This window comes from Dipodomys merriami, unplaced genomic scaffold, assembly GCF_024711535.1.
Source record: "Dipodomys merriami isolate MVZ:Mamm:240054 unplaced genomic scaffold, mDipMer1.0.p SCAF_13, whole genome shotgun sequence".
Lineage (NCBI taxonomy): Eukaryota > Metazoa > Chordata > Mammalia > Rodentia > Heteromyidae > Dipodomys > Dipodomys merriami.
This window is the reverse complement of record NW_027202604.1, coordinates 40,387,691-40,405,627: the sequence shown is the minus strand read 5'-3', so window position 1 is coordinate 40,405,627 and position 17,937 is coordinate 40,387,691. Positions and strand designations below refer to the sequence as shown.

Genomic DNA, 17,937 nt, shown 5'->3' with positions numbered 1-17,937 from the left:
TGTGACTGAGCAAACCTACTCACATCATGGCCAGGAAGCAAAAGAGAAGGTGAGGGAGGGGGCCCAGCGCCCACATCCCCTTCAAAGGCAGGTCCCAGTGCCCTCCCCCCCCAAAGAGGCGTCAGTATTCCCCATAGCGACCTGCAAGGGTTAGCTTCCATTACCACAGCTGAGCCCACCGACTGAGAAAGAGGAAAGGTTTGGCGGGTCAGTTGGCAATACTTTGCAATGGAGTTGCCTGCTGGGGAAACCACGGGAAATGGAGTTAGAAAGCAGAAGCAGGAGGGGTTTCCAAAGTCCCGCAGGGCTGGCGCGGACCAGGGGCCAGGGCCCACTGAGAACGGCAGGTCAGCTCTGCAGACCCAAGGCTACGCATCACTCCGGGCACACGGAGGGCCGCCGAGGTCCCGGGCTGGCGGTTAAGGCCGGGAGCACGGGGGGGGGGCAGCACCCCTCGGGAGGCGGCCCGGAGCCCCCCTGCCCAGGGGCCACGCGGTCCTGGCACAGGCCCCGCCGGGGACCCGGGCCCGGCCCTGGCCAGCTGCTGCTGTCTGCTGGCGGGGACAGCTGGGCCAACAGAGGGCCACTGTCCCCGAGCTCTGGGCCCTATTGTGGGGCCTCCTCCCGGTTCCAGCCGCAGCACCCCCAGCTGGCGCGTGGGCCCGGGACGGGGGGGGGTAACCCTGCCCCCCCAGCCTCACAGAGGCTGCTGGGAAGGTGACCCTCTGCGCAAGGGGGCCGCGCGGCCGACCTCTAGGCGAGAGGTCATGGCTCCGCAGCTCAGAAGACGAGTAGCCCCCACCAACCGCACGCGTGTCTAGTAGAAACAAAGGTCCAGAGAGCGCGGGGCCTTGCTCAAGGGCGCACGCGAGCCCGGGGCCGGCGGCGCCCCCGTCGCCCGGCTCCTCTCCTCCGGGAGAAGAAAAATAGGCTGGAAGCGTGGGGGAGGAGGGGACACGCTGACCACGCCTCCGAGGCGGGGCGACGCCGCAGGTCCCACCCCCTCCCGCGACGAATGAAGTGCAACCCTACGTGGCCCGCCTACCCAGAGGCGTGGCCTTCTGAGCCAGGTGGAATTCCATTGGGTATTGGTCTGAGGCAGGCGGGACATTGCGCGTGACGAGCTCTGGGGGCGTGGCCTTCTTTCGGCGGGCGAGCTGGGCTCGGGATTCTAGGGTCTGTGACGCACCGCGGCGTGGGGCAGGAGGAGACAAGCCTGCCGAGGCCCCGCCCCCAGCGGAGGCGCCGCGGCAGCCTGGGGGCGTGTCCCGGGCGGGCCACGCCCGCCCGCCCGCCCCGCTCTCCCCCCTCGCGTCGCCGAGCTTCGGCCAGCGCTGGGAGGGCCGGCCCCGGGATGTGAGTGCGGCGGGGCGGGGGCTCGGGGAGGGCCGCAGGGGTCCCCGCGGGCGGCGGAGCGCGCGCGCGCGGCCCCCGGGCCCGACAGGTGCTGGCCTACTCTGGCGAGCCCGGGCGCGCGGGCCCGCACCGTCGGCCGCCCCGGGCGCCGGGCCAGCCGTGCGCGCCTGCTCGGCGACGCGGGGGGACCGGGGGACCGGCGCCGGGCCCCTCGGGCGGGGGGCCCAGGGCTCCCCTGCCGGGCCTCAGGGTGAGACGCCAGCAGCCCCTGTGGGACCGTCACGCGGGGGCCGTCACGCGGGGCCCCCGGCCGGAGCCCAGGCCCCCGGGAACGCGGCCTGCGCCGTCTGCGCGCCTCTCCTCAGATGCCCGTGCGCGGTCCGTGGTGGAGCCGAGGCCCAGCCCCCCCCCCAGGGGAGCGGGTGCTCTGGTGTGGAGAGGGGGCACCGAGGCCTTGGGACTAGGACCCCCCCCCGCAGCGCACCGCGGCCTCTCCACGGGCCTGTGTGTGACCTTGGGTCCTTGAGCAGCCCCCGGTGGGGGTGGAGGGCCTGTCTCCCCGGCCGCTGCGGGCAGGACCGGCCAGGGGCTGGGCTCAGGGCCAGCCCGTCGGGGCCCAGTGAGAATCGGCTCTTATTCCTGTTGCTGCGGCAGAGTGGGAGGTGGGGGCCAGGGGAGGGCATGCCTCGCGCCACACTGAGGTTTTCCTGTCTGTCCTGTGCATGCGGAAGGCCACACGTGACCCAGCTGTACCAGCATGTGTCAGAAAAGCGCTGGCCCATCGTGTACTCGCCTCGCTACAACATCACCTTCATGGGCCTGGAGAAGCTGCACCCCTTCGACGCTGGAAAATGGGGCAAGGTGATCAATTTCCTAAAAGGTATGCCAAGCCCCTCCACCCCCAGCCCTTCCTCACCCCCTGCTTCCTTGGGCCCACCTGTCCTCCCCACACATCTCAAGAGAAGCATCAGGACCCTCACCCCTAGCTGCAGACCCCACACTGCCTTCTGCCCCTGCTGTCAACGAGATCTTTGCAGTAGAGTCCTAAGCATGTTGTGTCTTGTTTCACCCTCCCACTGGTTCCTGTCACCGTGGACATGTCCCGTGCCTCTGCCCCAGTAGAAGAGGAGCTCATTAAAGCTGAGCATAGGAGGCTGGGCACAGGTGGCTCACGCCTGTAATCTTAGATACTCACAGGGCTGAGATCAAAGTTCAAAGCCAGCCCAGGCAGGAAAATCTGTGAGACTTTCACCTCCAATTAACCAGTAAAAGCCAGAAGTGGAGCTGTGGCTCAAGAGGTGGAATGCTAGCCTTAAGAAAAAAAAAAAGGCTATGGGACAGCACTTAGGCCCTGAGTTCAGGCTTCATTACTGGCACACATACACAAAGCTGGACACTTGGAAGCTGAACTTTGGAGGAATCCAGTGTCCCTTCAGCCTTGCTGATTAGGAAATTGGAGCTGGAACAGTTAGAATATGGACAGTGCCACACAACTACTATGTAGGATTATGGTCTGGAAGTCAGCTCTGGGACCAAGATTCCTGGCTCATGTTTGGACACAACTCCAGTGGAGGCCCCATTAGGAAAGCATCATTTTACCTGTGGTCTGATTTGGGGAGGAGTTTCCTTGCATCAGGATCCCTAATTTGGGAAAAACAGGAAGTATGTCTGGCAGCACCCCTTCTGACTACAGTGTGGAGCAAGTGTCGCCAGCCCACCTTTAACACCAAAGCCCATCTCCCTTCTAAACAAATCTAGAGCAAGTGGTGGGCTCTCCATCTTGCAAAAATACCATCAGCTCAGAGATTAGTAACACTGTGCTCCCATTGGATTTTTCATTTCTGGTTCTTCTATTTATGGCAAGGGATACTGGTTTTCTGATTACAGTAGTGAGCAAACTGAACACTCAAATAAAGAAAAGCTGAAGTATAGGGAACATGGATAATAGGTGATGATGGAGGGAATCATCCTGCCTCTCGCCTGCGGTTCCTAAATGTGTGCCTTCTGCCCTGTCCTTTGCCCTTCTTCAGCCCCTGTATCTCCCAGCAGCCCCCCAGTGGCGTTCCGTGTCTTCCACTCCTGGGAGACAACAGTTGTCTCTGTTCCCTTCTGTCTTCTGGGATGAGGGTGGAAGGGAGGTGGGGCCACATGGCTGGGGCCTTGGGTGCTGTACCAGGAGAGGAGCCAGCCCTCTACAGGAAGCACTGGAGACCATGGGGTGTTATAGGAAGGGAGCCCTGCCTGGTCTGTATGTGGAAAATATTTGCAACCAGTTGGTTTCTACCAGGCTTGATTTCTAATCACGACTCATTGGAGCTGCGATGTGTTGAGAATGTAGAGCATTCTGGTCTAGCCTCGTGGGGAAGGGAGACACTGCCTGCGCTGGGCCTCAGTTTCTTCTTTAGCAAAATGGTATTTGTGAGGGCCGTGGAAACAGCACAGGCCTCCAAGCATAAGCTGCGGTCTCCCTTGGGACCTGGCCACCCCCCCCCCCCCCACTGCATATTGTTACTGATTCTACCTCTAATTTAAAAACTAATTTAAATTGGTTTTTAAAGGAAATGTGTCATCTGAGTGGGGAAAGGCAGTTTTACTTGCTTTAAATAGAGGCCGTGATCAAAACAAAACAAAAGAAATGCAATAAAAACAAGAGTAATCCAGCACTGGCGGGGTCCGGTTCTTGTAGTTCAGCCCTGGCTGTCCTAATGTCCACTGGCCACGGACTGGCAGCTGCTGTCCTTTGCTTATAAGGAGAGGTGAGCAAGGGTAGGTCAGGCTGTACAGCGGTCACCAAGGTTCCAGATGGAGGCAGAGGTATGAGGAAGAGTGTGGCTCACTTGAGAGGAGGCCATGTTCCCTTCTGTCTTCTGAGGATGAGGGTGGAAGGGAGGTGGGGCCACATAGCTGGGGGCCTTGGGTGCTGTGGTGACCATGTGTCGCCTGCCTGTGGACGCCATCCACTCACACCCGAGCTCACCCGGTGGCTGTGGGCAGCTTTTGGGACACACAAGGGTTGCTGTGAGTCCAGTATGCAATGTCCTGGGCCGGGGAGTCTGGCCATCGTCCACACTGGCCTGGCTGGCAGCCTGTTGTGGGAGGCCTGCAAGCCAGCAGTGCCTACCTCACCCTGGGCCTGGGGCTGCTGAGGGTGTACCTGCAGCCTGGGGGGAAGGGGGCGGGCTTGAAGTAGCAGCAGGAAACAGCAGCCTGCTTTGTGGTTCCAGAGGAGAAGCTCCTGGCGGACAGCATGCTGGTGGAGGCGCGGGAGGCGTCGGAGGAGGACCTGCTGGTGGTGCATACAAGGCGCTATCTCAATGAGCTGAAGGTACAGGGTGGTGATGGGAGGAGGGGAGCCTGGCAGGCAGCATGGGAGTCTATGCTGGATAATGACCTCCTGTCTCAGGGTGTACGAGAGCAAGGATGGCCACCGGTGGAAGTAGAACCCTCTAGAGACTGGGGGCTTCTGCATCAGTGATTTTCAACCTCTGCTTTATGGACAGGCCTCACAGATCTCTGCCTGGATGACCACTTTGGTCTATTTTTATATTGGGCTCAGTTTAAGTTCAAGGTCTTCTTGTAAAGACTTGTTGCAAATGGTTGGGCTAAAGACTGGTTTGGAACTCCCCCTAGGGTCTGGCAGGGAGAATAAAAAAGCAGGCAGGAGGTATCTGGGGTGGACGGCAGAACTGCCATCCTCCCCATATGGGTGTCTGCCACAAAGCTCCTCTGTGGGCCCCACATGACCAGACCACCCAGCTTTCTGAGAGAAATGTGAAATGCAGGCACTTAGATGACGTTCCCTGATTCCTTCATGGTGCAGCTCTAAAGTCTCCAAGCCCTCGGCAGCCCAAACTGGGCCTTCAGCTACTGGGCTGCACTCTCTTTCTGGGAGGGGGGAGTGTCCACTGACTCCCACCAGAGCCCACACTCACTTACCCTTCTGTGGGTGAGGCAGGAACTGGCATAGGGGTATCAGAACCTTCAGCAGCCAGCCTGAGCTGGTGGGGGTGGCGTCAGGTGTGCCACAGGTGCTCTGCCCCCAGGCTTCCTGGCTGGACTTGCCGTGGGCTCAGAGCCCCTGTGGATGCTGGAGTTGAACAGTGCCCTCCACTCAGTGGGAAGAAAAGCCATGGCCCAGAACCAGGCTGAGCCTGCTCAAGGGCACCTGGGCAGTGGGTCGGGCCTGGGGGAAGCTGCCAAAGCATCCACCCAGTCTTCCAGGGCTCAGTCATAGCTACTGCCCTTCCTCCTCCTCTTCCCGTCCCGCGCTATGGCAGTTCTACATGGAGCTGTGAGCTCCTGAAAGATTACCAGGAGGAGGGTGCAGCTTGGCTCCCAGGAGACAGAGGTGTGTGAGGCGTTGGCAGAAAGCCCGGCGCTGGCTGCCCTGGTTTCCTGGGGCCCGGGCATGCGCAGTCACAGTCCACAGCCCAGGGGGCCAGGTCAGAAGGGCATGCTGCCTGACTGCAGAGGGTGAGGAGCGTGTGGGACCCGGGGCTCTGAGTCAGGCAAGGGCAGAGCAGAACAGAGTAAGGCCAGGATGAGGCAAGAATGAGGGGATAGGCTCTAGCACCGCCCCAATTTACAGGCCCTTAGGGGAAATTGCAGGGCAGGCTGCATGCCTTGCCCTGCCCCCCCCCCCAATTCTGAGAGCAGCATCTTCTGTAATAAGAAAAGTAATTTCAAAAGCATTAACAGGTAGTGTCCCAAATAGAAAATCAAGGACCAGGGCAGGAGAATCCAGACCTGCCAGCTCAAAGGGCTCCACGAGTGCCTTCGAGCTCCATGGCAGCCAGCGCAAAAGGAACAAGATCGTTCCTGTGACACTCCAGGCCTGCCGGCTGTGGAAGGAGTATGGATTTTGTTCTGGGTACCATGGACAGTCACAGGGTGATGGGGGGGGAGAGAGGGAGGTGGGGTGGGAGCTGTCCCTGACGCTCAGGTGTGACATTAGGGCTCCAGCTCAGAGTGGCCCCCTCTCTCCTGCCTCTCTCCACTCTGCCCCTGCACTGATGTGGCCTTTACCATGGATCAATTGATCATTGAAGGCAGAATAGTGACCTGTTGTTTGCAAGGTAACATCAATGCAGGGACATGAGCATATTGAGCACATGCCATGTGCACGGCCCAGTGGAGGGGGCAGCAGGGCTGGGCCAGCACTGGGTCCTTGTCTTCTGCTGATTCCAGGGAAAATCTGCCCTCAGGAGCAGGGCAGTGTGTGCAGCACCCAAGAGCTCGTCCCTGCACACTGCGTGCGGCTCATGGCACGTCTGTCAGAGGGGACCCAGTGAGCACGGCACTCTATCCAGTGCCGTGGGGGCGCAGAGGACATCAGAGTATCCATGCCCAGCCCCTGATGACACGGCCCGGCTCGGCAGGCCTAGCTCACAGATGTGAGCCACTGACGCCCAGCCAGGCTCCATCATTTATTTTTTTATGTGTGTGTTGGTACTGAGGCTTGAACTCGGGGCCTCAATCTCTCATTGGCCTTTTTGCTCAAAGCTGGTGTTCTGCCCCTTGAGCCAGGTCTCGATAACTTTTCAAGTTAATTTTTGAATATGGTATGAAATTAAAGTCCAATTTCTTCTCCCCTCCCTGTTTTCTTCCTTCCCTTCTTCCCTCCTCCCCCTCCCCTTTATGATTGTGGACATTCAGTTCCCACAACACCATTTATTAAAGACTGAGTTTTCCTCAGTGGATGTTCTTGGAAACTTTGTAGGAAATACAATTGGACAAAAATATGGACTTATTTCTGGACTTTCTTTTCAATAAAAGGTGATGTGCAGAGGGGTTATGTCAAGGTAATGAGTACTTTTTTTCTTTTGATGTTGGTCTAGAGCTTGAACTCAGGGCCTGGGCTCTGTCCCTGAGCTCTTTTGCTCAAGGTTAGCACTCTACTACTTTGAGCCACAGCTCCACATCTGGTTTTTGAGTGGTTAATTGGAGATAAGAATCTCATTGGGACTTTTCTGCCTGGGCTGACTTTGAACTGCGATCCTCCTGAGTAGCTAAGATTACAGGTGTGAGCCACCGGTACCCAGCTAGTTCGTTCGTTCGTTCGTTCGTTTGTTCCTTCCTTCTTTCTTTCTTTCTTTCTTTCTTTCTTTCTTTCTTTCTTTCTTTCTTTCTCCCTCTCTCTCTCTCTTTCTTTCTTTCTTTCTCCCTCTCTCTCTCTCTCTCTCTCTCTCTCTCTCTCTCTCTCTCCTTCCTTCCTTTTTCTTTTTTGTCGGTCATTGGGCTTGAACTCTGGGCCAGAACACTGTCCCTGCACTTTTCAGATCAAGGCAAGCTCTCTACCACTTGAGCTACAGCGCCACTTGGGTTTTCTAGTAGTTTATTGGAGATAAGAGTTTCACGGACTTTCCTGCCCTGGCTGGCTTTAAACCATGATCCTCAGATCTCAGCTTCCTGAGTAGCTAGGATTACAGGCGTGAGCCACGGGCGCCCAGCTTCTCTCTCTCTCTCTCTCTCTCTCTCTCTCTCTCTCTCTCTCTCTCTCTCTCTCTCTCTCCTCTCTCCCTTCTCTCCCTCCCTCTCTCTCTCTTTCTTTTTTGTCAGTCATGGGGCTTGAACTCTGGGCCTGGGCGCTGTCCCTTAGCTCTTCAGCTCAAGGCAAGTGCTCTACCATTTGAGCCACCATGCCACTTCCGGTTTTCTGGTGGTTCATTGGAGATAAGAGTCTCATAGACTTTCCTGCCTCGCTGGCTTTGAACCTCGATCCTCAGATCTCAGCCTCCTGAGTAGCTAGGATTCCAGGCATGAGCCACTGGTACCAAGCTTACATTTCTTTTTCTTTCTTTTTTTTTTTTTTTTTGGTCGGTCGTGGGGCTTGAACTCTGGGCTTGGGTGCTGTCCCTCAGCTCTTCAGCTCAAGGCGAGTGCTCTACCACTTGAGCTACAGCGCCACTTCCGGTTTTCTGGTGGTTTATTGGAGATAAGAGTCTCATGGTCTCTCTTGCCCGGGCTGGCTTTGAACCGCGATCCTCAGATCTCAGCCTCCTGAACAATATTACCCCTTCCCTCATTTTCTCCCAGTTTTATCCCTCCTGACTATTTCTGGATTTTCATTTGATCTGTATATCTATTATGCCAGTACCATACTATTTTGGTGACTGCAGCTTTGTAGTAGGGGTAAAATGTGGAATTGTAATCCTCTAGTTTTCTTCTTTTTTCAAGATTGTTTTGACCATTTAGGGTCCCTTAAGATTCTTGTGAATCATAGGACCAACTCCTTGATGTTTTGTAAAAGCTGTAAGTCTATATAGGTCTCTAGGAGTTCTGCCATCTTAATGAAACTTGGTCTTCACGTGCATAATTGTGGACTATTTCCAGGTTAGTTAGGCCTTCTTAATTTCTCTCAGCGATGTGGTAGTTTCCTGCAGTTAAGTCTTGCACTTTTTGTTTACATTCTGTTGAGACATTTTTATTCCTTTTGGTGCTATTATGAATGGAATTGTCTTAGTTTCCTTTCTAGTGCCTAGGAATGTAGCTTGTTTCTGGATGTGGATTCTATATCCTACAACTTTGCTAAATGTATTTTTCTAGCTTTAATAGTTCTTGTGTGCACGTTCCTTAGGGTCTTCCATGTATAACATCACACTACTGGTGAGTAGAGACCGTTTTACCTCTTCCTTTACAGTACAGATACTGCTGATTGATGGATGATTGATCGATTTCTCTTGCGCAGTCAATCTGCTGGAACTCCAGACTGTGTTGAGTAGAGATGGCAAAGCAGGAGACTTTGTGGGAAGCTTTTAGCCTTACTATTATCACTGTGGGTAGTTGGTTTGTTTTTAATAAATGCCCTTCGCCATACTGGGAGAGTTTTCTTCTCCAAGTGTGTGTAGTGGTTTTTATGCTGGAAAAGGGTTGGATTTTTGCCAGACTTTCTCTGCACTTGCTGAGGCATGTTCCTGTGTTCCCTTCCGGCCCTTCTCTCCTTTTGTGTGCTGTTTCACTGGTGGAAGGGACTCACCCAAGTTGGGGGCACTCTGAGTGGATTTGCAGCCCATCCCTTCCCCTAGAGCATTTCTTGTTTTGAACCTCTGTGGGCCCGGGGTCTACCTGAGGGAGTCAGGTGACCCAGTGTGCACTCTTGTGAGTACTTTTGGACCTGAATGGTTAGGACAGTAGGTCCCAAGTGGGTCCTGCAGTTTGTGGCACCCACAGAGGCTGCTTGGTGTGGAGCTTTGTAGTGGAGAGGCTGGCTCTTGGTGGCTGTGGGGGCACCTCACTCTTCATTCAGCCCTGTGTTATGGCTCGTTTCTCAGAGCAGAGACATGTCAAGTGGAGCCAGCATCAGAATCACTGGACAGCTTGTTACAGCCCAACGGGCTTCTGGGCCCACTTGTTCCTGAGGCCTGATGTCCAGGGCGGGCTTTGAGGGTCTGCTTTCTTCACACATTCTTAGGTGACACTGGATACACCATAATGCAAGGAGCAGGGCCACAGGTTGGGAGCTGGGTGACTGTGATAACAGGCTGCGGAGGACGCTGGGCACTTAGGAGCCCACAAATCCCAGGAGGACTACTTCCATTTTGAACCACAGTGCCACTTCTGGCTTTCTGGTGGCTAATTGAAGATAGAGACTCATGGGCTCTCTGGCCTGGGCTAGCTTTGAACCAGGACACTGAGATTTTAAGTAGCTAGGATTACAGGTGTGAGCCACTGGCTCCTGGCTTATTTTTTTTCCTGTCCCTGGAGATACTAAAGCAGTCTGGGACAGCACTAGATATGGCTCTCTACTGCTCTGTATGACCTAGAAGCTCACATGACTGGTCCTAGTTCTGCCTACTTCTCTTCATTCTGGCCTTGCACCTCTGCCCCAAGTTGCCTTTCCACCGTGACTCTTGTTCACTGTTCACCTGCAGGGGGCGCCTCTTCCACGAGGCCTGTCTGTCTGTCTATCTCCCTCCTCACACATGCCCTGCTTCTCAGTCATATTTCTTCCCATGCCCACATCAGGGCTTGTTCACGCTGCTAGGCCCTGACAAAGTGTTTACAGCAAGTATCTCCAGACATCAGCCAGGCTCTGTCTGCTCCTCCTGGGGCTGCTGGAGAGCAGGAGAGCCCTGTGCGTCCCCAGCTGGGCAGATGATGGCGTCTGCTGGGGGCTGTCAGGCTGCCTGACAGACCACAGTACTGTGGTCTGGAGGTCGGGGGCACGCCCTGCCCCTGGCCTTGGAGCACGTGTGTCTGGCTGTTCCGTAGACCCTCAGCAGCTGGGGCAAAGACTGTGGCCGGAGGAAGGAGATGGAAAGGCCCTCCCTTCCAGGCCCCAGTAGCCTTTTCTTTACTAGGGGTCAGCTGAACTCGTCCTCCTCAGACATCCTGGCAGCTCTCTGCTGTCCTTGTTCTGGGCACAAGAGGGCAGCCGCGCGCTTCCAAGTGCTTCCCAGTGCTGGGGAATTTGGACCTTGCTCTGAGAAATGTGGACTGCTTTTCTTTGCACCCAGAGCCCAAAGCTTGGCCAGCCCAGTGGTGTGGGGATGGCTTGGCTCTCATTTCTAACCAAAGAAGTATGTCCCAGGGCAACTGGAGAGCATCCCCGGGCCGGGCAGGGGCTGATTTCCATTTCTTTCCACAGTGGTCCTTTGCGGTTGCCACCATCACTGAGATCCCCCCTGTCATCTTCCTTCCCAACTTCCTCGTGCAGAGGAAGGTGCTGAGACCCCTGCGGACCCAGACAGGAGGAACCATAATGGTAGGTGGGGGAGGGGCGGACACAGCTCCCTCCCCTCACATTCCCTGCCCCCTTCTCCACCCCCCCCTCCGCCCCCGCCTTTCCCTGCCTGTCCTTCCTCCTCCATCTAGTAGTTGAGCAAAATCCCAGCTATTCCCCCAGACCCAGCAACAAGGACCCTTTCTGCGAAAAGCTTTCTGTCTGGGGAATTGGATCTCCCCCCCTCCCCCCCCAGCCGTCCCTACCCCCTCCCCCGTTCCTGCCCTCCCCCCCCATTACCGTATTTGCTGGCATATAAGGCCCATCTCCACAATCCCCACCACCACAGGGTATATTCTACCCCTGGGGCTCTAGTGTAAATGGCAAACCAAGCCAAACCGAGGGACATTTCACCAACTGTGAAAGCAGTATCTTTGATCCACTCGTCCTAAATTATGTATTCCTGCAGGATTACAACAACAGGTCTACCATATTTCCACAATAAAACATGCTCTCCCCTCCACCCCCCACAAAAGCCACCTTAAAGTCCTCAGTTCACTGGGATGAGTTTCTTCCACTTCTTGCGAGTCACATAGGGCCTTTAGCTGTGTGCCTCCTGTGCCAGCCGGTCTGGTGCTGACTTTGCTAGACTGACCAACCGTGCTGGTGGGTGAGGGGCCCCGGTACCTCGCTGCAGCTTCTTCCCACCCCAGAGCTGGCCAGGGGAGGGATCAGTGGGTGAGAGAAGGGACTGGTCGCCTGCCCTCACCCTCTGCTTGTCTCCAAGGCAGGGAAGCTGGCTGTGGAGCGAGGCTGGGCCATCAACGTAGGTGAGTGCTTGGGCCTGCGCACCGCTGGCTGGCTTGAAATGGGTCTGGGGGAAGGAAGGGCCAAAAGGACCCCGAGCCCTGCAGCCTCCTCAGGTGGACCTGCAGCCTCCTGTGCCTCTGTCCAATGTGGGACCTTGTATACAACTCCCGGCCCAGCCTTTTACACACACCCAGTGACTCCCCTGCCCCTTCCCAGTAAGTCTGCCCTCCTCTGTGTGGAGCGATTCCCACCTTTGTGGGGCTCTCCTGGAAGACTTCATCTGCATCCTGGGGCCCAGGTCAGCATACAGCATCAATACCACCTTCTCAGGTCCTAAGGGAGACTCCTTATAATCCAATCCCTCAGGGTGGGTCCTGGGAGGGCTGCACACACCGGAGTCCCCATCACTGCCCCTCACGGAGCACGGCGTGTCACAGGTGCACAGCCCCTTCCCTCCCAGCCTCTGGTTTGAGCTGCATAGGTGTCATCAGGCCATCTCACCAAGGAGGAACTACACAGAGCTCCGGAGCTACTCCCTCCCTTCCCCGGAGCCCTGAGTCGCCCCAGAACCTCGAGCTCCTGGCTCTTCCATGAGCTTGCACGGCCAGCCCGGTTCTCCTGCTGCTTGGCATCCCCAGGGATCCAGTTAGGTCTGGCCCAGGGTGGAGTGCTGATACTCGGTTGAACCAAGGAGTGATTCATGTCTGTGTCCACAGCAAGGGGCCTGGGGCCTATGCCCTGGGAAGTGTTGTGGCCTGGTTGAAGTTAAGAGGCAGGACCTGAGCCGTCCTGGGTCTGCCATCACCTGGCTGTGTGGCCCTGGGCAAGCTACTGATCCCTTCTGTGTCTGAGTCTGCGCAGGGGTGACTGGGGCTGTTGGTGACTTCATCCCCTTCTGGCTATAGGGAGGCCTGAGCCGAGCCCAAGCCCAGGGGCCTGTGGCCTGGGGGTGGAGACCCGTTCCTTGTCCCTTTTCTGCAAGTTCCTGTCTGTGGGTGGAGACTTGTCCCTTGTGTGCACTCTTGCTGGCCGGTGGGGCTGCCAGGCTCGTGGGCTCCAAGGCTCCAGGCTGAGTCTCAGGTTTGAAGGAAGACAAGTCATCCCCTTTGCCTTGGGCAGCCATGGCCAACCGAGCCCACCCTCCCAGCCTCCCCAGCTTCCTCAGCCTCCCCAGCCTCCCCTAGCAGAACCAGGGCCCAAGGCAAACTGGCTCTGGACCACCTGCTTCCCAATGGTGACCACAGGGCCGGCCCAGCTAGGTGGGGACAGGAGCGGCTCTCTGCTGTGGGGATTGCGAGCTCCCTGTGCGGGGAGTGGTTGTGAGTGGACACTTGTGGTCGGCGTGCCCGGGTCTCCCCGAGAGCTGGCCTTGCTCTGCACTGGTGGCTGTGGCAGAGAGCTGCCTTGTGGCCCGTGTGGCATGCCCAGGTGCAGCCTGGAAGCTGGAAGGGGAGGACGGGGAGGATGGGCAGGGGGTGCCTAGACCCAGCCAGACAGTGCCGCCACCCGCCCTCCACAGGGGGCGGCTTCCACCACTGCTCCAGCGACCGCGGCGGCGGCTTCTGTGCCTATGCTGACATCACGCTTGCCATCAAGGTGTGTCTGGGCTCCCGAGAGCCCTCCCCGGGGCCCCAGAGGAAGGAAGCGGGGCTCAGGGTAGAGTGGTCACAAGCTAAAACCATGACCCCCAGCACCAGTCCCGTACTCCATGACTAACCCCGTGCTGCGCATGGTGTAGGCCAACACGGCCCCCGTCCACACAGGGCTTTCAGGAGCCGGGGGGCCAACAGACCTGGCATTGGGGCTGATGGTAGAGCAGGAGGCCTTGGCAGGGCAGAGGAGGGAGGGAGGCTTCCTGGAGGAGGGGCACTGGCCTTTGTCTTTGGAGGAAGAGGCAGAATTTGGGGGATGAAGTTGCAGGGCTGTGGGGGTTCCCCTCATGTCCCAGGGCATCTGGGGAGCCCAGGGTCTGCCTCCTCCGGAGCCCTCTCACTACGGGCTGCACACACCTAGGCAAGCGGTGTCTACCTGCTGGCCTGCACACCGAGGCCATGCATCCCCTGCCTCTCGCTGTCTGTGGAATCCTCATGCCTCTTCTCTTCCCCGGCAGTTTCTGTTTGAACGGGTGGAGGGCATCTCCAAGGCCACCATCATTGACCTGGATGCACATCAGGTGAGTGTCCCAGGAGCCTGTCCCCCACCCCACCATCGGCTCCCCTCACACGGGACTCCTGCCGCCCTCCGTTCCTCCTTTACTCAAGCTGGAAGTGAGCCCTGCATCCAGCCGTGGGGAAGGGCCTCCTCCTCCCTCTTGAACCGCGGGATCCTCCCTCCTATCTGACCCAACAGTGGTGGTGCCTCTTCCTAAAGCCCAGTCCGGTTGTGCTGCGTCCTCTGCTGTGAGGCTCAGTGCCTGCCTCCTGCCCTGAGCTTGAGAGGCTGTGGACCAGCCCCAGGCACAGCCTTGGGTCCTGGGGCCCCGGAGGCCACCAGAATTCATGGCACCAGGGACTCTGAACACACACAGTCACAGTTACACAGTTCTATGCACACACATACAGTCACACACAGTCGCATGAATACACACACGTGCACATACACACCCACACAATTCATGTGAACACACACATGTACACATACACAACCACACACAGTCACATGTACACACACTCACATGTACACATACAGTCACACAAGTCATATGAACACATATTCACATGTACACATACATACACAGTCACAGTCATACAGTCACATGAACACACAGTCACATGTACACAGTCACAGTCACATGAACACGCACTCATATACATACATACACAGTCACAGTCATACAGTCACATGAACACACTCACATGTACACATACAGAGTCACATACAATCTCAGTCACGTGTACACAGTCACACAACCACACGAACATGCACCCACATGTACACATACACAGTCACACAGTCACACAAACACACATGTACACATACACAGTCACAATCTCAGTCACATGTACATACAGTCACACAAACACGTACTCACATGCATACATACATGTATAATCACATAGCCACATGAACACACATGTATATGTGCACAGTCATACACAATCTCAAGTCACATGTACACATACATGTATACACACCATCACATGAACACACTCACATGTACACACACAGACACACAATCAGTTGTATAGTCGCATGTACACATACTTACATGTACACATACACAATCACATAGTTGCACAGTCACACGTACACACAAGCCACACTCACACATATACACATACACAGTACCATAGTTCTACAGCTACATGTACACTTGTAGTCACAGTTACACGTATATACGTAGTCACAGTCACATGTATACACACTCACATGCACACCCATACAGCCACAACACAACACATGTACACAATGTACCATCACACATACGCACAGCCATCCATAGAGTCACGCTCACTCACACATGGGCCTGCACAGTTTGCATCCTCATTCCTGGCCCACCTGATTCCACTGTAGGCCGAGGGTGGCAAGGCTGGGGTTCCTACCTCAGTTTCCATGGAGGGTTCTCTTTGTGCTTGTGACAGGGCTGCCAGAGGCCCTGGGGCCAGGTGTCCAGGTCACACCTCAGTTGTGCAGCTCCTGCTGGGGACGCCTCAGGTGTGGGGTACAGGGTCCCGCGGTACCTGCCATAGCGGCGGTCATGTCCTTCCACAGGGTAACGGGCATGAGCGAGACTTCATGGGTGACAGGCGCGTGTATATCATGGATGTCTACAACCGCCACATCTACCCCGGGGACCGCTTGGCCAAAGGTGAGCTGTGTGCCCAGCAGGCCACCCTGCCCCCAGCCAGCCCCCACCCTTCTCGGCACTCCCCGGGAGTGGCTCCTCGGCTGCGGCTTTCTCGGCTCAGCTGGAGGAATGAAAGGTCCCAGTGAACTAAAATCAGGTCCATTTCCAGTCCTGCATGGTGACAGGGCCCACAGCATTTCCCGCCCTGAGCCTGTTTCCCGCCCCACACACTGGACTATTTATGTCTTCCTCCCAGAGGCCATCCGGAGGAAGGTGGAGCTGGAGTGGGGCACGGAGGACCAGGAGTACCTGAGTAAAGTGGGGAGGAACGTAGAGAAGGCGCTCCAGGAGCACCTGCCCGATGTGGTGGTGTACAACGCTGGCACCGACATCCTCGAGGGGGACCGCCTCGGGGGACTGTCCATCAGCCCAGGGGTATGTCCCAGCACCCCCTTCTTAGGCAGCCATTGGGGGAGGCTTCCCATCAGCCCAGGGGTGCATGCCAACCCTGGGGACATCCCTGGGCTCCAGGCATGCTGTGGGAGGCAGGGAGCAGCCGCAGGGAGGGAGGGAGGACGTGTTGGGGAGGACAGGGACTGGTGAGTCGGGGTCTGAGCCTGCCCTCCCCATCCCGCACAGGGCATTGTGAAGAGGGATGAGCTGGTGTTCCGCGTGGTCCGAGGCCTCCAGATTCCTATCCTCATGGTGACTTCAGGCGGGTACCAGAAACGCACAGCCAGAATCATCGCCGACTCCATCCTGAATCTGCACGACCTGGGCCTCATCGGGCCCGAGTCTCCCAGTGTCTCAGCACAGAGCTCAGACACGCCGCTGCTTCCCTGCACTGTGCCCTGACGCCGCCGCTCAGTTCTCCCTGCCCGCCGCGCCCCTCGCGAGCCGCCCTCACTGCTTAATGTCGTCTAACTTCCTGGGGCTGCGGAGGCAGCACAGTGAGCCAGAGGGGCAGAAGGGCCGGGCCTGGCCGTTCCTCCATTTCCCCCGGGCTGCCCAGGTTCTCTAGGCCGCTTGGCGTGGCAGAAATCAGAGCCAGTTCCAGGGAAGCCTCTTCATGGGGTGGTGGGCAGATGGGCACGCCCGGAGAAGGACAAGGAGGGCCCGGAGGTGTCATGGTGACTGGTCAGGCGGAGGAAGTGACCATCTCTTACTTTCTGTTGGTGTGGAAGGGGCCTCCCTCCTCGCGAGGGCTAGTAGGGGCAGGCCCAGCCAGAGCTGCGGGGCGCAGCCTCAGCCCGCCCTGGGCTCCCAGACAGCAGGCAAGTGCCCTGGGTGGGTGTAGGGGCCTTTGGAAAGCAGTTTGGGGGCTCTCACAGCTGGGATTCCCCACAATAAAGCAAAGTCCGGGCTTGCCGTGAATGGGGTCCTGAGGATTCTCACTCACGTACCCCCTGCCCGCCCCCCACCCCCAGTCTCCCTGCTGGGTCCTAGAGGCAGTTTTAGGGGAAGAATTCTTGGCTCACCAAAGGGCACTGGTCCTGCAGGGACCAGATGGGGAAGGCAGAGGAAGTGAGGCCTGGCAGCTTCAAGTCCTGGGAGGGCTGCTTGCCCAGCGAGGTCTGCAGATGCTGTGGCCCCAGGAGGGACTTCCTGGGGTCTGGGGCTAGCCAGGTAGGCGAGGGGAGAAGCGGGGCAGGCTTGGGGGCTGCGGTCTCCACCGGCCTCACCCAGAGTGCCCAGTTCCCACCGCTCCTTGTCCATGGACCCAGGCGTATCTGCCCTCTGTGCTGCTCTGAGGGAGACATTGGGGTCCTCCAGGAAACTGAGCAGGGGTAGTGTGCACCCTCCTAGCTGGTGACTGCCACCCCGACCAGAGGCGAAAGGGGAGAGGAGGAGAGGAGGAAGCGAGTCAGCCAGGCTGCGTCAGCCTCAGTCAGCCCCACGCAAGACACTCGTGACCATCCGGTGCTTCCCTGCTTCCATGGTGTTTCCCATGCCCCCTATGTGGGAGGGGTCACAGGTCACCCCAAATCTTGACCTACTAGGCCAGACCCGAGGCTCTAACACTGCACAGCGCCACCCCCTTGCCATGTCCTCTGTTGGACTCGAGGTCCCCGCCGGGACAGCTTGTCATGGGGTGTCTCTGCCCTAGAGCGTCGTAAAGCGTGGTTGGACTGGCCGCTGTGTGTTCTCACAGTGACCAGTCCCTGCCTTCCAAGAACTAAAGGAAATAAAGGTTTAAAATTCACAGAGCAGAAGACCTGACTTGGGGCAGCTGTCCAGGGGGTAGGGGCCCAGGCCCCGCCGCCACTGCCTCCAAGCACCAAGCCGCACAGCTGGCTGCAGGCTGGCGGGGCCGGGGGAAGGC

At 57.4% G+C, this 17,937-nt stretch overlaps 1 protein-coding gene across 2 annotated transcripts; it reads left to right on the top strand.

Moving 5' to 3' along the window:
- Positions 1-1,250: 1,250 nt before the first annotated feature.
- On the top strand, positions 1,251-16,988 carry LOC138824854 (histone deacetylase 11). 2 transcript variants are annotated; one of them, XM_070019246.1, is made up of 10 exons: positions 1,251-1,356; positions 2,088-2,236; positions 4,581-4,681; positions 10,943-11,059; positions 11,805-11,847; positions 13,347-13,423; positions 13,938-14,000; positions 15,539-15,635; positions 15,871-16,049; positions 16,254-16,988. In XM_070019246.1, coding segments are annotated over exons 1-10 (1,044 nt in total). In that variant the 5' UTR covers positions 1,251-1,354; the 3' UTR covers positions 16,470-16,988. The 2 variants fall into 2 exon arrangements, with proteins under 2 accessions (XP_069875347.1, XP_069875348.1); XM_070019247.1 differs by lacking the exon at positions 1,251-1,356 and adding an exon at positions 1,584-1,606.
- The last annotated feature ends 949 nt before the right edge of the window (positions 16,989-17,937 follow it).